Consider the following 17,857-nt stretch of genomic DNA (forward strand, 5'->3'; position numbering starts at 1 on the left):
CATCTGGATAGCACTCAGAAACCAGGAATGCGGGGTAATGGTAGCTCAGGGAGGGCTCCTGCCAAAACCTGGACAACTGTAAATGCAGATTCTAAGATACCAGCTGGCAGAGTGAATGCAAGACCCCAATTGACCAACTGGGTTCCTGAGACAAACAACATGGCCACACAAACAGGGATTCGCCCTCCTCTGGAGCATGGTTGGAATTGGCAATCTAGAGCTGGTTCTACTATATTCAAACATTCAGAAGATGGCCATGATAAAGAGAGTGGTAATCTTGACGAGGTCCACAAAGACAATGTTGAAGATGATTATGACGATGAGAAAGATGATGATTCTAATGTTTCAGATGATTCGGATGATGAGTTACTGAGTGATGAGTTTGATTCTGATACCAGTCAGAAGAGTCATGACACACGTAAGAAAAGCCGATGGTTCAAGAAATTCTTTGAAAGTTTGGAAAGCCTGACAGTTGAGGAGATCAATGAACCAGCAAGGCAGTGGCACTGTCCTGCTTGCCAAGGTGGTCCTGGAGCCATTGACTGGTACCGCGGCCTACAGCCTTTAATGACCCATGCCAAAACTAAAGGATCAAAGAGGGTGAAGCTCCACCGTGAACTTGCTGAGCTGTTGGATGAAGAGTTACGAAGGCGGGGAACTTCGGTTATTCCAGCTGGTGAAGTTTTTGGCAAGTGGAAAGGTCTGAAGGATACAGAAAAAGATCATGAAATTGTTTGGCCTCCAATGGTTATTATCATGAACACAAGGCTTGACAAGGATGAGAATGATAAGGTATAGTCATGTTATCTTGCTTCTGTGCATAGTTGAAACTAGAGTGCAATTAAATTTAAGTTGCTGCTTGTTTTGTTATCATTTGAGAAATAATTTTCTGCATATTTCCATATAACACTTTCTTTTTATATCAAATGATTTTTAGTGGACTGGAATGGGAAATCAAGAACTTCTTGAGTACTTCAGCTCATATGCTGCTGTGAGGGCTCGACACTCTTATGGCCCACAGGGGCACCGTGGGATGAGTGTTTTGATCTTTGAGAGCTCTGCAGGGGGTTATCTAGAGGCTGAGCGTCTACATAAGCATTTTGCCGAGCAAGGAACAGATAGAGATTCGTGGAATAACAGTAACCGCAGAGTTTTATTCCATGCTGGTGGAAAGCGCCAACTTTATGGTTTCATGGCACTGAAAGAAGACTTGGATGTCTTCAACCAGCATTGCCACGGTTCTTCCTTTTCCCCTCTCTCTCTCTCTCTCTCTCTCACACACACACACACACACACATGTGCACAGACATGCTTAGAGATAGGATTTTGATTGGAGGCTGGCATGCTTGAATTGAATCTTCTAAGGATCCATGATTGTTTAGAATGCATGAATTATTGCTTTCCAGTTTCCCACAGATTTTTACTTTGCGTAATATGATATCTTGTTTTGTTTGATATGATGTATAACTGATTAGGTAAAACAAAGCAGAAATTTGAGATGAGATCATACCACGAGATGGTTGTGAATCAGATCAGGCAAATGAGCGAGGATAATCAACAGCTCATATATTTGAAGAATAGGGTTGTGAAAGAACAAAGGCACTCAAAAGCTCTTGAAGCAACTTTTAGTATTGTGAGTGAGAAGCTGCGTGAAACCATGGAGGAAAACCGCATTGTGAAACAGAGGACCAAAATGCAACATGAGCAGAACAAAGAAGAGGTATGAAATCCAAGTGGCATACAGTAGTTATAATCCAAGTCGAGATGAAAGTTGGCAGTGTGCTAAGAACATTTTTCTTGGCTGGTTGATGATGTGGTATTAAGAAGTGCTTGATTATGCTATTTATTTTAAATTGATGAAATAAACTTTCTTGATCAATTTGAGTGAGGTTTATTTGTTTTTCAGGTATGAAATTTGATTTAGAATGTTTCTATTTTTATTTTTTATTTTTCCTTATTTTGTTTCAACTCACTGTTTGAATTTTTCACTAGATGGATTTTCAAGAGCAACTCTTCAAGGACCAGATTAGAATAATTCATGAAGCAAGGGATGAAAAGGAAGAGAATTTTGAGAAGCTGCAACAACAGGAACGAGAGAAGGTGAAGCAATCAATTGCTAATCCTAAAAACACTGAGGACTACAAGCTCAGGTATATTATCAAGAGATTTGGTATCTGAAACAAAATTGCATTTTTTTGTTTTTTCCAATTGGTAAATATTTTTTAAAAAAGAAAAAGTTCTGTCGAATTGCCACTTTATATTTGAGGTTCATGCTTAGGTTCCCCGTGTCTCACTTGATCAATTTGGGTATTGATGTTCTCATTATTTTCTTACACATTTCATTATATGATTGCAGGGCAGAGGAAATTGCCAAGTTCATAACGGTTCAAGACAAAGAAATGGAAGAGTTTGTGGCAGCAAGGGACCGGCTGATAAAATTTCACGGTGAGAAGATGGATGCAATGAGGCGGAGGCATTGGGAGGAAGAGGTTGAACTTGAGAAAGGATTTGATGCTGAGTTGACTCAATTGATGGAGAAGTACTCTACTCATATAACAGAGGTTGCCGCTGACAGTGTTTGATGCTGAGATGCAAGGAATGTTAGAAAAATAGCATACTAACTTGATGAGCAGCATAGAATTTGATCATACAATCCTGAGAATATTTAAGACTTCTTTTGATATATTCTCCGTTAAGACTTTTCTTTTGATATATTCTCCGAATTACAAACTCAAGAGAGGTATAAACATTTGAATATAGCAATATGAAAAATGGACCGCCAATTTATATTGGTGGCTTAAAGATCTTATATGGATTAGCATTTAGTATTGTGGCGTGTTTCTCTCCATATTTAAGTCTTAAGCATAAATTGGTTTAATCAATTGCAAAGGAGTTTCACGGTGAAGCTTTGAAAAGGGGAGCCCTCCTAGTAACATATTTGCATAAGACATTATTAACAAAAGATTATGCATTCGATATTTCGATGATGGAGTGGGCGACAGATCATAAAATCCTTTTAATTACAAGGAATTTTTTCTTTTCCTTCAAACCAAAATCACCTTGGCTTTATAGACGTTTGCAATTGCCGTAAGTTTGTGTAAATGGGCAAGCTTGGTGCTTTTTCAATTGCAAAGTTACTGAGACTCGAAAGTACTGTGTGATGATTAATAAGGAAATTGACTTTTAAATGTGAAAGGAAGCACGCTTTCAGAGAGAATCAATTCAAGGATATTGAGGTGCAACACTAAATGGGGTATGAGGCAACATCTAGGATATTCAGTTCTTTATTATTAGAACATAGAAAATACATTCTTATGAAAACGCGACGGGGCTTCATGTACAACCCTTTCCTTTAAAATATGAGCACAAGCATGAAACGTAGAACCTAGCAAACACTTTGAAAACAATTCCATAGCTCAAATTAAAATTGGGAAAAAAGAGTATACATGCCAAGCTGTCAGCTGAGCTATTCTATCAGCAGCCACCGCATCTGTTGATGCTACCAAGCTGCTACAGAATCCTTGAAGGTGCTCCAACAACATTCTATTATGCTGCCGATTCATACATTTCTTTCCACAAGGCAAAAAAGGGATAGACAATAATTCTAATAGCAACACAAGGAAAAGACCTAAAATCAAATCCCTCAGGAACAACATTATAATGTGATTATCTAAAACGAAATATGGAAAGAATAATTTTTATCCTAAACAAATTTTACACAAAATCTGTTGAAATATAATTAACTGAAACCTTGCTCAGTTAGTTTTCTTATCAAATCCTTCCCTTGAAGTTGCACCTTTCTATTTTCAATTGGTTTTCTTATCCTCCTTACTGATAAGTGCATCTGTCTCTGTACCATCAGAAACCTTATCATCCTCACCAGCAAAACCAAATTCATTTACACGTGTCTTGTCCACTTTATAAATCCATCTCTGGTATAGATATATCAAGAATACAAGATCTGCATGAATAGACAAATAATCATAATCACCAAAAAGACCACTTATACGACTAAATGAGAGCAAAGATCATTCTACATTCCAATGGCAATTTCGTAGTTTAGATTATTCAGAAGTGTTTATGACAATGAATGGCATTTACCAGCCACACTGGATGAGGGTATTCTTATTACTCAACTTGTATTTTCAAACAGAACAAGCCTTCTGGACCAAGCAATATTCAAATTTTATTCTCATGTCATCTATATCAACAGATGACAAAAATAAAAATACTAGGTCCGAGTATCCCTACTTCCAAATAAGGACTATGCTAATACCAAAACTAATGTGGACTAGCTAATCAGATTGTCAAATTTCCAAGGAGAAGAGTCAGAAGACTCGGTACATGTACCCATCACACTACTTAAATAGTCATCCGAAGTGAAGTTCTCAAAGAGGTGGCAGGGTCCAAACATGGACCAAAAGTTCTGATTTTCCCTCGAATGACCACTTTCACTACTGAAGCACACACAACTACAGTTGGAAATACCCCACCAAAGAAAAGGACATGACAACATAAACTTGTGAACAGAGCACTGCATGACCACAATAACTCACAATAACTCATTCTAGAGGGTATAAAATACCCTCACCAGCAGAAACCGATCACTATATTACCAGCCCTTCGTTAACACCCATGTATATTTCAAGGTAAAGACGAAGGGGTAAAAAAGGGAACTGTCATTCTCACCATCACGAAACACGGAAAGCCGATGCAGTGTTGGCATTTTAATGACAAAGGCAAAAAGATCATCAATTATGGTGTTCAGGAACTTGTATGTCATTTGCCTCCAGGGTAGATGCGCCACAGACTTAAGCTTATAGTTAATAAACAGTTGCGGGCACATCATAGTGAAACCTGAAAAAAAATGTTTAAAAGTTGAGCTCAATTTACAAGAAAAAGGGTTAAATGGAAATTAGCAACAGAAAAGATCACAGCAAATTTAAGTCTAGCGAAGAATGACAGGATAAGATCAGAAAGTAGCTTACCAAACATGTAAACACAGCTAGTGAGAGAAGAAAGAATCCAAGAGTACCAACTCTTATGGCGCTCATACATGAGCGAGTATATAGAGGAGCATATAGCAAGGAAGAAAAGAACACCAGACAAATATTTCATGGCAATATCATCGTATTCCTTAGTCTTATTCCCTGCATATGACTCACGATCCCGGAACCTCAACATAGGTATCGTTCCACTTCTGTCAATCTGGAGACAAAGAAAATCATTAGTATGTAGAATCTTATTAATTTATAAGATAAGATACTACATAATCTACTAGCTTCATAATTTGCACAAATGGCAACAGCCCAAGTTGCAGTATCAGCAAATACCTAACATGAAAGATTTCAAGCATGAGAAGATGCATGATGTGCCATGTATGTAAATCTGATCATGTGCGATATAGTTATGCAGATTACAGGTAATGTTCATGCTAACAAACTCTATTGTTGCACGTCTAAATCAACAGCAAGGATGCCGTACCAGAAAGTGTCAATAGTGGACTATCTCAAATACGATGAGATGGTACACACCCACCTAGAAATTGCATGCATAAATCTGATACATAATGTAAGCAGAAGGCACAAAAGAAGTACGAGCAATCTCAAACATTACATAGAAATGCAGGCATGCACACAGGCAGATTATACAAATGCAAATTTAATGTAAATTACATGACCATAAATCATAGCCTAATCTCCGACTTACACAAGAATTTTGTAGATGGTCTTATATTTTAAAGACAAATAGTACCTCTATGTGCATAGCTTTTCCTATCTTCCAAAATTCAATACAGCAACCAACTCCAGAACTTGCAAGTATCATCCAGGAAGTATCATTGTCAAGTAGATAGAGGAAGACAATGAGCTGACATATAAAGTTTACAACAACTGACTTTGCCGACAGTCCTTCCATAGACTTATTCTTATTCCAAAATTGGATATCTACAACAAAAAATAATTAAACTTATAAGCTGCTTCTATACAGGATGCTTGAAAGAATACTTGAAGATCACCAGTGAGTTAAAAGAAATCCTTCTTGTAGAAAAAAGTTAAATTTACCATTTTTGAATGCCAAGAAGTCGAATACAGAATGAAGCAATGAAACAACCATCGTGATCACCAACAGATATGGATTTCCTTCTAGGAACACCCTCTGAAAAAATTATCGAAAATATTTGTAAACCATCAAGAGCTATATTGAACAAAATAGCAGTCAAACATAACTGTATCACCATTTTGAAATTTATTTTCTTTCTCTTTCATGCTGTAAAAGTTGATATTCAGAGTATAATCATATTCTGCTACAGATTAAGAGCAATTCAATCAAATCAATTAAAAAACAAAAAATTTACATCCTCTGACACATAAAAGACCGCCAATTAAAGAATGATTAGTATACCACTGGGTCAAAACCTAGAATGAATAGCTTTTTGGACTCTAGTAATATACAGGCCTAGTAAAAGAATAATTAATACCATGGAGAACATACTTTTAAAACAATTAAAGCCAAGCAGATGAGCAAACTAGTCCCAAAAGGAAAAAGATGTGTCTGTCAGGTTCGGATTATAGTCAAAATTTGTTTCCTATAAAAGTTATAGTACAGAAGATAAGCTTTTACCTTCAGTTCATCAGCCTCACCCTCAAGCATGCTTCCATAACTACGATGAATTTGGAACGACTGATCAATCTGCAGGAACAGTTGCCACTTTGTCATGCTTATAGGACCCACCTCCAGATTCAGTGGCAATTCTGTGACCGTCTCATTGATTGGAATCAGCTTATCTCTAAGTAACCAAAACTCATTGAAAAAAATAGTTGGGAAGTAATTCCCTGTGGTAGGCTCAACATTCAAGTCTGCATTTTTAAGTCAAGTAACTCAAAAAGTAAAATTGTGACATGAAATATTTGCCGACAAATTGAAGACAGAATCCCCACATGTATGTGAAGATGTCTCAACATACATATTATCCTATGGAAGTTGAACCGACAATATAACTATAGATAATTTTGGCGTCCAACTCACTTCAGTTCAGATCATAAGCATAGGTTTAGTTATAATTAAAAATTTCCTCAAGAAGAAAGAAAAGTACTTTGAACATTCTTTGTTAGCATTCTGCAGAGCAGATGAATGAAAAAATGAATTGCAACTATTTAAGCAATTTGAGAGAAAGACATCATAATGAGCAACAATTTGTGGGGGCATCCCACCCACAGTTGAATTCATTAGTTTGGAGGCCTACAGCTTGAGAGACCAGGGCTGCGCACAGGTAACTTATATCACTTTATGCATTCAAGGAGAGGAAGAAGGAAAGGTGGGAGGAAAGGAAAACTATCTGTTAATTGTTAGAGGTGAAAAGGATGCAATCATGAAATGCACTTTTCTCATAAACTTCAAGGAGACAGAAAAACCGAACACAGATATACATAACCCACAGAATAGAGATTTGAGACATTATAGGATACAAGGAGCTATATTTGGAGGTGCAGCATTGGACGGGTACCTGCAAAAAACCATCAGAATTAGCATATATGTCAACAAAGTGGCACGTACAATGGGGAAAAAAAAATTGGATGAATTAAATAAATTTCCACATTCATGCAGGACATCTTGAAACATGTAGGACAGGCATTCAAGACTTACAATACTGTAACTAAGAGTGCATAACATCATTAATTTAATCTTCAGAGTGTTTTATTTTCACTGGACATAGATGCTCATCTATTGCATCAAAAAAGATATATCCAGTTCAAGAGATATTGTTAAATTCATTTAAACCCATAAACAACATTTCAGTTTGTTGAATTACATATATATAAACACATATACAACTTTTAATTAAACACATGTTGCATTATCCACTGACCATTTACAGTGCAATTAAAAGCAAAAGATCTATGATTTATACACAATATTAATAACAGTGAAGCAGTTGTAAACGTATTATTTTAGCAGTAGAACAAGAGATTCACTACAGGGATGGAAAAAATTAAAAATAAATGGCCAATAGAGCAATAATGTCATTCTAAATGAAGAAAATTTAACCCATGACAAGCTGTCAAATAAGGTAAAATATACCAAATAACAAGCTAATACCCATACATCTATACTTCATTTATTTTAAGATCTCCAGACGTGTAAATTAATCTCATAGGAACTACTAGCTCCGACTTTAACTGCCAATGACCAACAGTAAACTACAGAAAGAATGCTCACCCAAAGGCAATTCACATCAAACACATGTATGCAAAAACACAAATCAAATCATCAATATTTTTTTACCCAGAAGGCAGCTTAGATAGCAAGTGTCAGGATATAATAGGTGAAACTTGCAAGATAGACTTCAAGGGCCAATTGCTATATTTATTTATGTCACATCATGGAAACTAGGAGCTTCCTTTAAAGATTTTCCACTTATTAAATAAAACCTTACAGAAACTTGACCTTCAGAGCATGCATACCGTGTAAAATCATCCACCAAGTTAATAGTAATATTTGGTTTCCAAAATGAAATCCATTCCACAGGGCCATCATCTTCAGAATCACCTTGAGGGTCATCAACAGCCTGAAGCCACATGAATTATATTAAGATCATTGCACATGGGACAAGGATGTATAAAAGAAAATCACAGCAGTCAACTCAGCATAACTTATACAGGCAGAAATTGAGTGACACAAAAAAGGAGACATGATTTAACAAAATATATCCAATTTGTAGAGTAAAAAGAGCAATGCACCCCCAACCATATTAGAAATCAATGCCCAAACTGACCCTAGAAATATATTATTCCCCCTCCCAACCCTCTCCCTCTTCACAAATTAAATAAAAAAAATCTTTGCTGTTCAATGAAACCAATGTTTTTTGTTTTCCCAAAGAAAAAAATTGTTCTATAATCAAAGAAATGAGTGAAGAAAAGACTATGTTAAGAGATCCAGGCAGCCAAATGTAAATTACACCAAACATTTAACGGAATATGGCAGCCAGGAACCAAATGTTTAACAGTTTTTGCCAGCCTTACACAATAAACAAGATACAAAGATATCTATGCCAATGATGTCTAATAATTTGCAAGGAAGTCTCCTAAAATTTGACTGGTCTTCTAAAACATGACTAACTTCAGAAGCTGGAAGTCACACATAGAATAAAGGAGATAAAAGGCCTGATAGTCAGATACAGTATTGTCATTCAGTTGGCTGTTGGCCTGATGATGAAAAGAAGCTGATTGTTGTAATTATCAAATATCAGGAGTACCTAGATCGAAAGAGTACGAATGCCATCCTAAAGTAAATTATACTGGTATGGTCAAATACAAACCTGAACCAATGGCTGAGCCTCTTCAGAGTCCTTGGGATTCCTGAGCAGACTCCTCCTTTTGTCAGCTTTTGACTTGGGATAATATACCACAATAGCTGAAATCAATAAGAAAAGAAAAGACAGAGATCTTCAATCACATAATTTACAATGTCATGTGAAAATACAACAAATCAGAAACAGATAATCTATTAACATTGAAGGCAAGATATTACAGTGTGTCTTCCCAAACACTGCAAGAGGTTGATACTCAGGATCATTAGGGTCCGGAGGGTAACCAGAGCGCGCAAAGAACACATGTACGTACAGACTCCCGTTATTCTTCAAAGCCTAAGAGGGGAATCACAATCTTAATAACAACAAACTGAGTGCAAAAATAATGATGAATGAATGACATAATTAGATTGCTCAGATATGGAAACATGCAAATATCATAATATATATTATGCACTTAGAAAACAAAAGGGTAAATATAGCACAACCAACACGTAGTACCTCAGTTGGATAGTACTTCAAAGAAAGAGTCCGGGTACTTTCTCTGCTCCAAACAGCATAAGGCATATTAGTCTCATGCCAAATAAGTGCGCCTTCATTACCAAAGTCATTGAACTTTTCATGTTCAGAAACATATAACCACATGTCCTGTTAAAGAAAGAAGCTATTAGAACCACTCTGCGCGACATCTATCTTACACGATACATCCAACTTAACACCTCGCAAAATCTAGGAATATTCAGACATGAAACCTTAACCTCTAAGTCGTAAAGTTGGTGAAATAACTCCCGATCCGAGCTAAAATCAAACATTCGAATATAAAATAAATATTTTAAACTTATAAGAAAAATGAATTTACCAAGTACTCTCCCCTTTGGAAGAGATTGGACATGAGCTGAGCAGACTCGGGGCCAGCAGGTCGTTTGGGAGCGAAAAATTTGGAAGCGAAGTACCAAAAGACAGCGATTCTAATGACTCCGGTTATTGTTTGTCCGAGACCTCCGGCTTGTTGCTGCCTCTGTTGTTGGCCTCCTCCTCCGCCTCCGGCGGCTTGTGCTGGTGGTGGCGGCGCCATCTTCTTCTTCTTCTTCTCTCTCAGTTCACTGGTGTCGTAAAACTGAGATGCAAACAAAGTTTAAAAAAGAAAAGAGGACGCGATCCGAACAATTATATTTATTTGTGATTTGTTTGTTTATTTTATTTTATTTTAGTGTTGTACTGCCATTATAATTGGAGAAAGCGAAAAAGAAGAAGCGTTTGTGGTTGTGGCAATGACGGTTTAGGTTGCGTTTTGAGATTCTGCCGTCCGCGCCAGCACCTTGCCACCTCTCACTTTGTGTCGAATTACAATTTATTTCCAACTTTAATCAGAATAGTACGCACACGGCATTACCCCTCAACCAATTGGTGCCACCGGCCCATTATTGGCCTAGAAGCCCAATGACTGCGATTTGTGTTGAATCTGTCTACAGGCCCAGTGGCCACTGCTCTTTTCTCAAGAGTAAAACGCGCACATATGATTTTCATTTTTAATTATTTAATATATATAGAACATTAGGACCAATCTGTGCTAAAAAATCTACTTCTATAATTATTAGAGATATTTTTATTTTATATAAAAGAAATTATTTTCATTAAAGTTTGAACTTACGATTTCAAGATTGAAGGCATGAATTTTTGCTATTGAGTCAATGGCTTAGAATTAATTGGATTAAGAATTTATTTATGATTATTTTTTAGAGATTCAAAAAAAATTTTTAAAAATTAAAAATTAATTTTAATGTTTTATAAATTTTTATATTTGTTATTAACTGTAATTTATAAATAACTGATTATTTATAAAATACAGTTAATTAAAATTAATTTTGAAAATTCCTGTCAATTTTAAAAAGAGAGATATTCGGGCCCAGCTTTTTAAGCTGACACTCTTTTGGCGCTTTTTATTTTCTTAAATCGTTTACTCTCTCTGCAACTGCAATAGTTTTATTATTGATTGAAATTTTCAATATCTTTTGATAATTCATTTGCTTAATATGAAATGCCGAACAAGTGTTTGCAGAAATGGCTGAACCAAATGCCAAATCATGGATCACTATAATTAACGGCTTTTGCAGAGATGGTTTGCACAAGGAAGCCCTTTCCCTTTTCGCTCATGAGCTACAATCTTCGCCTTCTGTTAGACATAATCACCAGCTTTTTTCAGCTGTTCTCAAATCTTGCACTTCTCTCGCTGACATTTTACTGGGCAAGGCTCTTCACGGCTATGTCACTAAGCTTGGCCATATTTCTTGCCAGGCTGTGTCCAAAGCGCTGCTTAACTTATATGCCAAATGCGGAGTCATTGATGATTGCTATAAGCTGTTCGGTCAAGTGGACAACACTGATCCTGTCACATGGAACATTTTATTATCTGGGTTTGCGTGTTCTCATGTTGACGATGCTCGTGTTATGAATTTGTTCTACAACATGCATGTCCGCGATCAGCCCAAGCCTAATTCTGTGACTGTTGCTATAGTTCTTTCCGTGTGTGCACGGTTAGGAGGTATATTTGCAGGGAAGAGTCTGCATGCATATGTGATCAAATTTGGATTGGAAAGACATACTTTGGTTGGAAATTCTCTTACATCTATGTATGCAAAACGTGGGTTGGTACATGAAGCATACTCTGTGTTTGATAGCATTGAGGACAAAGACGTTGTTTCTTGGAATGCAGTCATTTCTGGGTTTTCTGAAAATAAGTTACTTGGTGATGCGTTTAGATTGTTTAGTTGGATGCTGACAGGACCAATAAAACCAAATTATGCTACAATTCTCAATATTCTGCCCATTTGTGCTTCCTTGGATGCGGATGTGGGCTACTTCTTTGGAAGAGAGATTCATTGTTATGTGTTGCGTAGGGCTGAATTGATAGCAGATGTTTCGGTCTGCAATGCTTTGGTGAGTTTCTACTTGAGATTTGGAAGGACGGAAGAAGCTGAACTATTATTTCGTAGGATGAAATCGAGAGATTTGGTTTCTTGGAATGCCATTATTGCTGGATATGCATTGAATGATGAGTGGTTAAAAGCACTGAATCTTTTTTGCGAGTTAATCACCAAAGAGATGATATGGCCAGATTCTGTTACGCTCGTCAGCCTTCTTCCAGCCTGTGCTTGCTTAAAAAACTTGAAGGTTGGGAAAGAAATCCATGGCTATTTTCTCCGTCATCCTTACCTAGAGGAGGATGCTGCTGTGGGGAATGCCCTAGTTAGTTTCTATGCAAAATGCAGTGACATGGAAGCAGCTTATCGGACATTTTTGATGATTTGTAGGAGAGACTTGATATCATGGAATTCTATGCTTGATGCCTTTTCAGAAAGTGGATATAATTCTCAGTTTTTGAACCTTTTAAATTGTATGCTGATGGAAGGAATAAGACCTGACTCCATTACTATCTTAACCATTATTCACTTTTGTACTACTGTGTTGAGAGAAGGTATGGTTAAGGAAACTCATGGCTATTTGATTAAGACTGATTTACTACTAGGTGATACTGAGCATAATATTGGAAATGCAATACTTGATGCATATGCAAAATGTAGGAACATTAAGTATGCATTCAATGTTTTCCAGAGTTTACTGGAGAAGAGAATTTTGGTGACATTCAATCCAGTGATCTCAGGTTATGCAAACCGTGGATCAGCTGATGAAGCATTTATGACATTTAGCAGAATATATGCAAGGGATCTCACTCCTTGGAATCTAATGATTCGAGTTTATGCTGAAAATGATTTTCCTAATCAGGCTCTCAGTCTATTCCTTAAGTTACAAGCTCAAGGAATGAAGCCCGATGCAGTGACTATTATGAGTCTCCTTCCAGTATGTTCTCAAATGGCCTCAGTCCACTTGCTGAGGCAGTGTCATGGATATGTCATAAGAGCTTGTTTTGATGGTGTCCGCTTGAATGGAGCTCTGCTACATTTATATGCAAAATGTGGCAGCATATTCAGTGCTTCTAAGATTTTCCAGGGTCATCCTCAAAAAGATGTGGTTATGTTAACTGCTATGATCGGTGGATATGCCATGCATGGCATGGGAAAGGCAGCACTAAAGGTTTTTTCGGATATGCTTGAATTGGGTGTAAATCCAGACCATGTGGTCATTACTGCTGTGTTATCTGCTTGCAGTCATGCTGGCCTTGTTGATGAAGGACTTGAGATATTTCGTTCAATAGAGAAGGTTCAGGGGATCAAACCAACCCCAGAACAGTATGCTTCTCTGGTGGATCTTCTTGCTCGAGGAGGACAGATTAGTGATGCATATTCTTTAGTAAATAGGATGCCTGTTGAAGCAGATTGCAATGTATGGGGAACACTACTAGGTGCCTGCCGGATCCATCATGAGGTGGAATTGGGTCGTGTTGTGGCAAATCGCCTATTTGAAATGGAAGCAGACAACATTGGAAACTATGTGGTTATGTCAAACCTATATGCAGCAGATGCCAGATGGGATGGGGTTGTGGAGATCAGGAAACTGATGAAGACAAGAGATTTGAAAAAGCCAGCAGCATGCAGCTGGATTGAAGTGGAGAGGAAGAACAATGCCTTCATGGCCGGAGACTACTCCCATCCTCGACGAGACATGATTTACTGGGTATTGAGTATATTGGATGAGCAAATAAAAGATCAAGTCACTATTTCTGAGATTTGAACTGGATTACTTATATATGATAGGTATGCCATTCTACTTGAATGAATGTAATGTGCACATTGACATTTAGAGTAGTAGGGAAAGTAGTGACTTGAAAATGTCAGTTTCAGAAATAGTTATCGTCTTATGCCCTTTATTTCTTTTTCTTTTTTTTTTTGAAAGGTATGCCCTTTATTTCATTTTCTGGATGAATGTCCAAATCTTCATGGGTGAAATGATTTTGTCAAGTCATTCCGTGGAAGTTCTTTGGCTTTAAACCGCTGGTGGCATGCCTTAGATAGGAATTCAGGTGACCTCAATTTGATATTTTATTTCAGTTTTATTTATATATGTATTTTCTCATTTTTTGTTGACATCGACTGTCATGTCAGTTAGTGTCATTCTATGGGAATGTTAGTACTTGGGGAGATAGTAATGTGGAGCATAAATGCTGGGAATCACTGTTGATAATCTGCAGCTTAGCTATTTCAAAAACAGGGTTTCCGATTAACACAGTCATTCAAAATGCAAAAGGAACCAAAAAAGCAAGAGGCACGGCTTCCAGGATGCATATGATTTGTTTTCCAAGTTGAAATTGATTCCACATAATCCTTACAGCATAAAATCCACAGTTACTAGCTTACTAGCTCATGCTGCCAGTTTCATGCCCTTTACTCTTTCCTCCACTCAGTTAATAGGAAAACCGAGGATGTAAATTTTATGTTATTTTCTCTTAACTGCTTTTAACCTCTTGTTTCAATTTTGACTAGATGGAAAACCAAAGGCAAAATTATTCACGAAGAAAGGGATGGCAAAGGAAAAGGCTTTTGAATTACAGCTACGGGAGCGAGAGAAGGTCAATCAGTCCACAGCAAATCCTTTGCACACTGAGGATTACTAAAGCAGGTATATAAAATAGAATCCAGTGGCCTTCTAAAATTGCTATGATGCATTTCAACGAGCTAAGTGACAGACTCAAGTCTGTTGTAATCTTTTCAAGCCTAAACCTCACTTCAGAACCTCATCATTTTGAAATGTAATGTCGTTCTTGTTAAGTTAGGAGTTGTGTTTGTTCGTGAAAGACCCATAAGACAGAATGCATCTATCCTTGTGAAAAACTAATTATTCAATGTTTCATTCAGTTTGCTTTTTGACTATCTCCACTACAATAGTTCTAATTGTTCTTTTGAACATTCAAATTTCACCTTTTCTAATAGTCCTTTTGTTCACATTTTCTGCCAAAAAAATTATTCTACTAATAATATGTAATCCGTGCAAGACTGCTGGAGAACCTAAGAATGCAAATTCTGCATTGCGTTGAATCAAGCATGCCTTGATCTAAAGTTTGCTGGATAAGCCAAATTTTGCGTCAGATCACTATAGCTTTAATCTGTGGTTGTTTTAAACAATCTAATGGTGAGAATAAGCAATATATCTGGTTAACTCATGGGCAGATAAACAATAATTTGTTACAATCAAAGACTGAAAAAGCAGATGAGTCTTCCTCACTAAATCCTCCTATATATACTCTATATGTGCTTGTTTACAGGGGGGAAAACAAAGTTTTAACAGGAGGAGGTACCGTATCAAAATCATGGTCTCTCACTTGTCCTGGGAGATGTTAGAGGGAACAAAGTGAGTAGTTCTGGTTCAGTATATCCTGGTCTAGACCGTGGTGATGGATGCAAATAAAATCGCCTCTCTTTGATGGCTTTCTCCTCTTCTTGGCTATTGAATGCAGATATTGCTGATTCTACTTTGTTTTCGTCTTCCATTATGGACAGCTTTGCGAAGATTGTAGACGGAGTTCCAACAGGACTTGCGGGAAAACTGGGAGTTCCTGATTTAGATGGAGATGAACCAGGTTTGAAGATGATAGGCGGTTTGACTATCTCAAGCTTTGGCCTGGTATACTGTCTTCTTTCATGGAGTTTAGAAGTCTGCCTCTTTATGCCTGCTACCTTTGCGGCTGCTCTATCTTGCGAAGCTGTGTTACTCTCTGAGGGGCCTGTTAAACGTTGCACTACCTCTCTAAAAGTGTTTGTGTCTGTCTGCACAAAAGTTGTTAATGGTTTGCAACCGGCTGCACCTTGGCTTGCCGGATTTTCCATGGATGTTTATCTCATTTGACAGGCTTGGTTTCCCAATCAGATAGGCCCTAACCTGCAAAAAGTTTTCAATTTTATAATGGTAAGTAGTTCATTTTATAGCATCATTTTCACATCAAAGTTGCGATATATTTTTTGATGTGCTACTTATGGACATGTATGGTAGTGGCTTGCCTTACCTAACTCTATTCCATTACAGTAGAAACAGGTGCGATTATATTACTTTCTAGAAACATAAAAATTGAAATAATAATAATAATAATAATAATCTGCAATAGGGATGCACAAAAAAGGAAGTATAACAGATGAGTTCTTATGTGTGTGTTGAAGAGTTTTCAAATTCTAATAGGCTAAAGTAAATAGAAACGGAAGATCTAAATTCGTGGTCTTTAAAGGCTCCCAGTGTGTTCAGGTCCCCATATCTTATGACTGGCAAATTGCGCAAGTTTCAAGCAAGTGTGGCCTTCTTGAAATGTAAACAAGAACAAGGTAGAGAAATTACACACGCACACATGCACCAAAAAAAGAAAAAAGATAAGATGCATCTCAGAGACATTGTATAAAAAAACCCTCATGAGAATGACGTTGTTTACAGAATTCTAGTGATGGGTAGGCATTGTTTGACACGACCTGTCAAAAAGCTACTCTGGTGGAATTTTTTTTTTTTTTCCCAAGGTGCGTCAAACTTTTCACTCACTATTGGGATTTGGGAATGCTTTATCTCTCTGAATTAAAAGTGAAGATTCATAAATAAATAAACAAATAATAACGAAAGATGATCTTTGCGTATATCTTTAATATTTGACAAGCACATGTTTTCTATTGGAAGCAGATCATGCAAAGATGCGCATTCTTCTAACTCTCGCTCATCTAGGTCGATATATTACCTCTACATGCCCTTACTATCTGGAAAAAAATAATAATAAATAAAATAAAATATTGATGTTTTGGCCTGCAAAGTTTCCTCATAACTAATTGATGTTCAGAAAACAATCACAGGATTCGCACAAGATATTACAAGATTTAATCATAAGAAAACATACGGCAGGCATGCGATGAACAAAACATTAGAACTGCAACTATGGTGAAGCTAAGAAACTTCTCCCCAATGATCATAAATTAATTCCTAAATCAATCAGCAGCTCAGATTGATTATTGTTGTCGATTCAATTATGAATTCCGTTGCATTTAATCCAATTCTATTAAGAGACACATTTAAAAAGCATAGGGAAAAAAAAAGAAAAAGATGAAGCTCGGAGACATACCTAAGAGGCCCTCTGATATTAACCGAGAATGCCAAAACGTGAAACTTTGCTACATTTAGTTGAAATTTAGGAGCAAAATAATTATGGGAAAAAATAGAAGAAGAAGAAAGAGAAAATAAATAAAAGTGGGAAGTTATATCAACTAACTAAAAAGAAGGTTATGGCCGAGGCTGAACTGCCAACTACGACAAACAAAAAACGTAACCTCACAAAATGTAATTTCAGCCGTTGGTTTTGCCACGTCATTTGGTTTGTTGTCAAGCGCCAGAACAGGGCTGTGATTTCAGTTACTCTTGTTGGATTTTGCGCCTTCCTTTCTAATTCAACTCCCATAATTGATTCTGCCTTGCCTCATTAACATTTTTTCCCCCCCCCCCCCCCCCCCAAAAAAAAAAATATAATAATAATAATTTCATTTCCATAGACAGCTAAGCAGGTTACCAGCTTTAACAAGCTTCTAAATGGGGAGGGTTGACTGATTTATGACTCGATATTATTGTATTAATTGT

The 17,857-nt window shown here is 36.9% G+C and overlaps 4 protein-coding genes across 7 annotated transcripts in view; 2 read left to right on the forward strand and 2 right to left on the reverse strand.

Annotated features, from left to right (window-relative positions):
- Window positions 1–2,815, forward strand: part of LOC18036693 (protein SUPPRESSOR OF GENE SILENCING 3) — a 4,545-nt gene extending 1,730 nt beyond the window's left edge. For all 3 annotated transcript variants that reach the window (XM_024180460.1, XM_024180459.1, XM_006426340.2), the window contains 5 exons: window positions 1–792; window positions 938–1,238; window positions 1,476–1,720; window positions 1,993–2,150; window positions 2,357–2,815. The exon at window positions 1–792 is cut by the window's left edge and continues 266 nt beyond it. In XM_024180460.1, the coding sequence (XP_024036228.1) occupies window positions 1–792; window positions 938–1,238; window positions 1,476–1,720; window positions 1,993–2,150; window positions 2,357–2,582 (1,722 nt within the window). In that variant the 3' untranslated portion in view covers window positions 2,583–2,815. The remainder of the gene's footprint in view (window positions 793–937; window positions 1,239–1,475; window positions 1,721–1,992; window positions 2,151–2,356) is intronic.
- Window positions 2,816–3,268: 453 nt separating this feature from the next.
- LOC18036184 (cleft lip and palate transmembrane protein 1 homolog) lies at window positions 3,269–10,653 on the reverse strand. The gene is made up of 12 exons (XM_006426341.2): window positions 10,167–10,653; window positions 9,809–9,955; window positions 9,529–9,643; window positions 9,317–9,411; window positions 8,463–8,566; window positions 7,467–7,504; window positions 6,622–6,857; window positions 6,063–6,156; window positions 5,755–5,945; window positions 4,989–5,208; window positions 4,690–4,857; window positions 3,269–3,961 (listed from the first exon to the last, which is right to left on the reverse strand). Exons 1-12 carry the CDS (start codon window positions 10,380–10,382, stop codon window positions 3,807–3,809), a joined length of 1,779 nt encoding a protein of 592 aa, XP_006426404.1. The 5' UTR covers window positions 10,383–10,653; the 3' UTR covers window positions 3,269–3,806.
- Window positions 10,654–11,291: 638 nt separating this feature from the next.
- Window positions 11,292–15,349, forward strand: LOC18036185 (putative pentatricopeptide repeat-containing protein At5g08490). Of its 2 annotated transcripts, XR_002904610.1 has the most exons (3): window positions 11,292–14,019; window positions 14,159–14,285; window positions 14,746–15,349. XR_002904610.1 is itself a non-coding variant. In XM_006426342.2 (2 exons), the coding sequence occupies exon 1, from the start codon at window positions 11,369–11,371 to the stop codon at window positions 13,994–13,996; it is 2,628 nt and encodes an 875-aa protein (XP_006426405.1). In that variant the 5' UTR covers window positions 11,292–11,368; the 3' UTR covers window positions 13,997–14,019; window positions 14,746–15,349. The 2 variants fall into 2 exon arrangements, 1 of the variants encoding a protein (XP_006426405.1); XM_006426342.2 differs by lacking the exon at window positions 14,159–14,285.
- A 79-nt stretch (window positions 15,350–15,428) lies between these two features.
- Window positions 15,429–17,672, reverse strand: LOC18036448 (VQ motif-containing protein 31). Its single transcript, XM_006426343.2, has 2 exons — window positions 17,349–17,672; window positions 15,429–16,138 (listed from the first exon to the last, which is right to left on the reverse strand). Exon 2 carries the CDS (start codon window positions 16,084–16,086, stop codon window positions 15,568–15,570), a length of 519 nt encoding a protein of 172 aa, XP_006426406.1. The 5' UTR covers window positions 16,087–16,138; window positions 17,349–17,672; the 3' UTR covers window positions 15,429–15,567.
- Window positions 17,673–17,857: the final 185 nt, after the last annotated feature.

This window comes from Citrus clementina, unplaced genomic scaffold (assembly GCF_000493195.1).
Source record: "Citrus clementina cultivar Clemenules unplaced genomic scaffold, Citrus_clementina_v1.0 scaffold_7, whole genome shotgun sequence".
Classification (NCBI taxonomy): domain Eukaryota; kingdom Viridiplantae; phylum Streptophyta; class Magnoliopsida; order Sapindales; family Rutaceae; genus Citrus; species Citrus x clementina.

Bases quoted from the DNA above. Each gene is read 5' to 3' on its own strand.
- LOC18036184 (XM_006426341.2), bottom strand. From the start codon at position 10,382: ATGGCGCCGCCACCACCAGCACAAGCCGCCGGAGGCGGAGGAGGAGGC. The intron at 9,412-9,528 runs GTAATATCTTGC...TATTGATTTCAG, and splicing joins AGTGTTTGGGAAGACACACT to CTATTGTGGTATATTATCCC. The intron at 8,567-9,316 runs GTTTGTATTTGA...ATGTGGCTTCAG, and splicing joins AGGCTCAGCCATTGGTTCAG to GCTGTTGATGACCCTCAAGG.
- LOC18036185 (XM_006426342.2), top strand. From the start codon at position 11,369: ATGGCTGAACCAAATGCCAAATCATGGATCACTATAATTAACGGCTTT.
- LOC18036448 (XM_006426343.2), bottom strand. From the start codon at position 16,086: ATGGAAAATCCGGCAAGCCAAGGTGCAGCCGGTTGCAAACCATTAACA.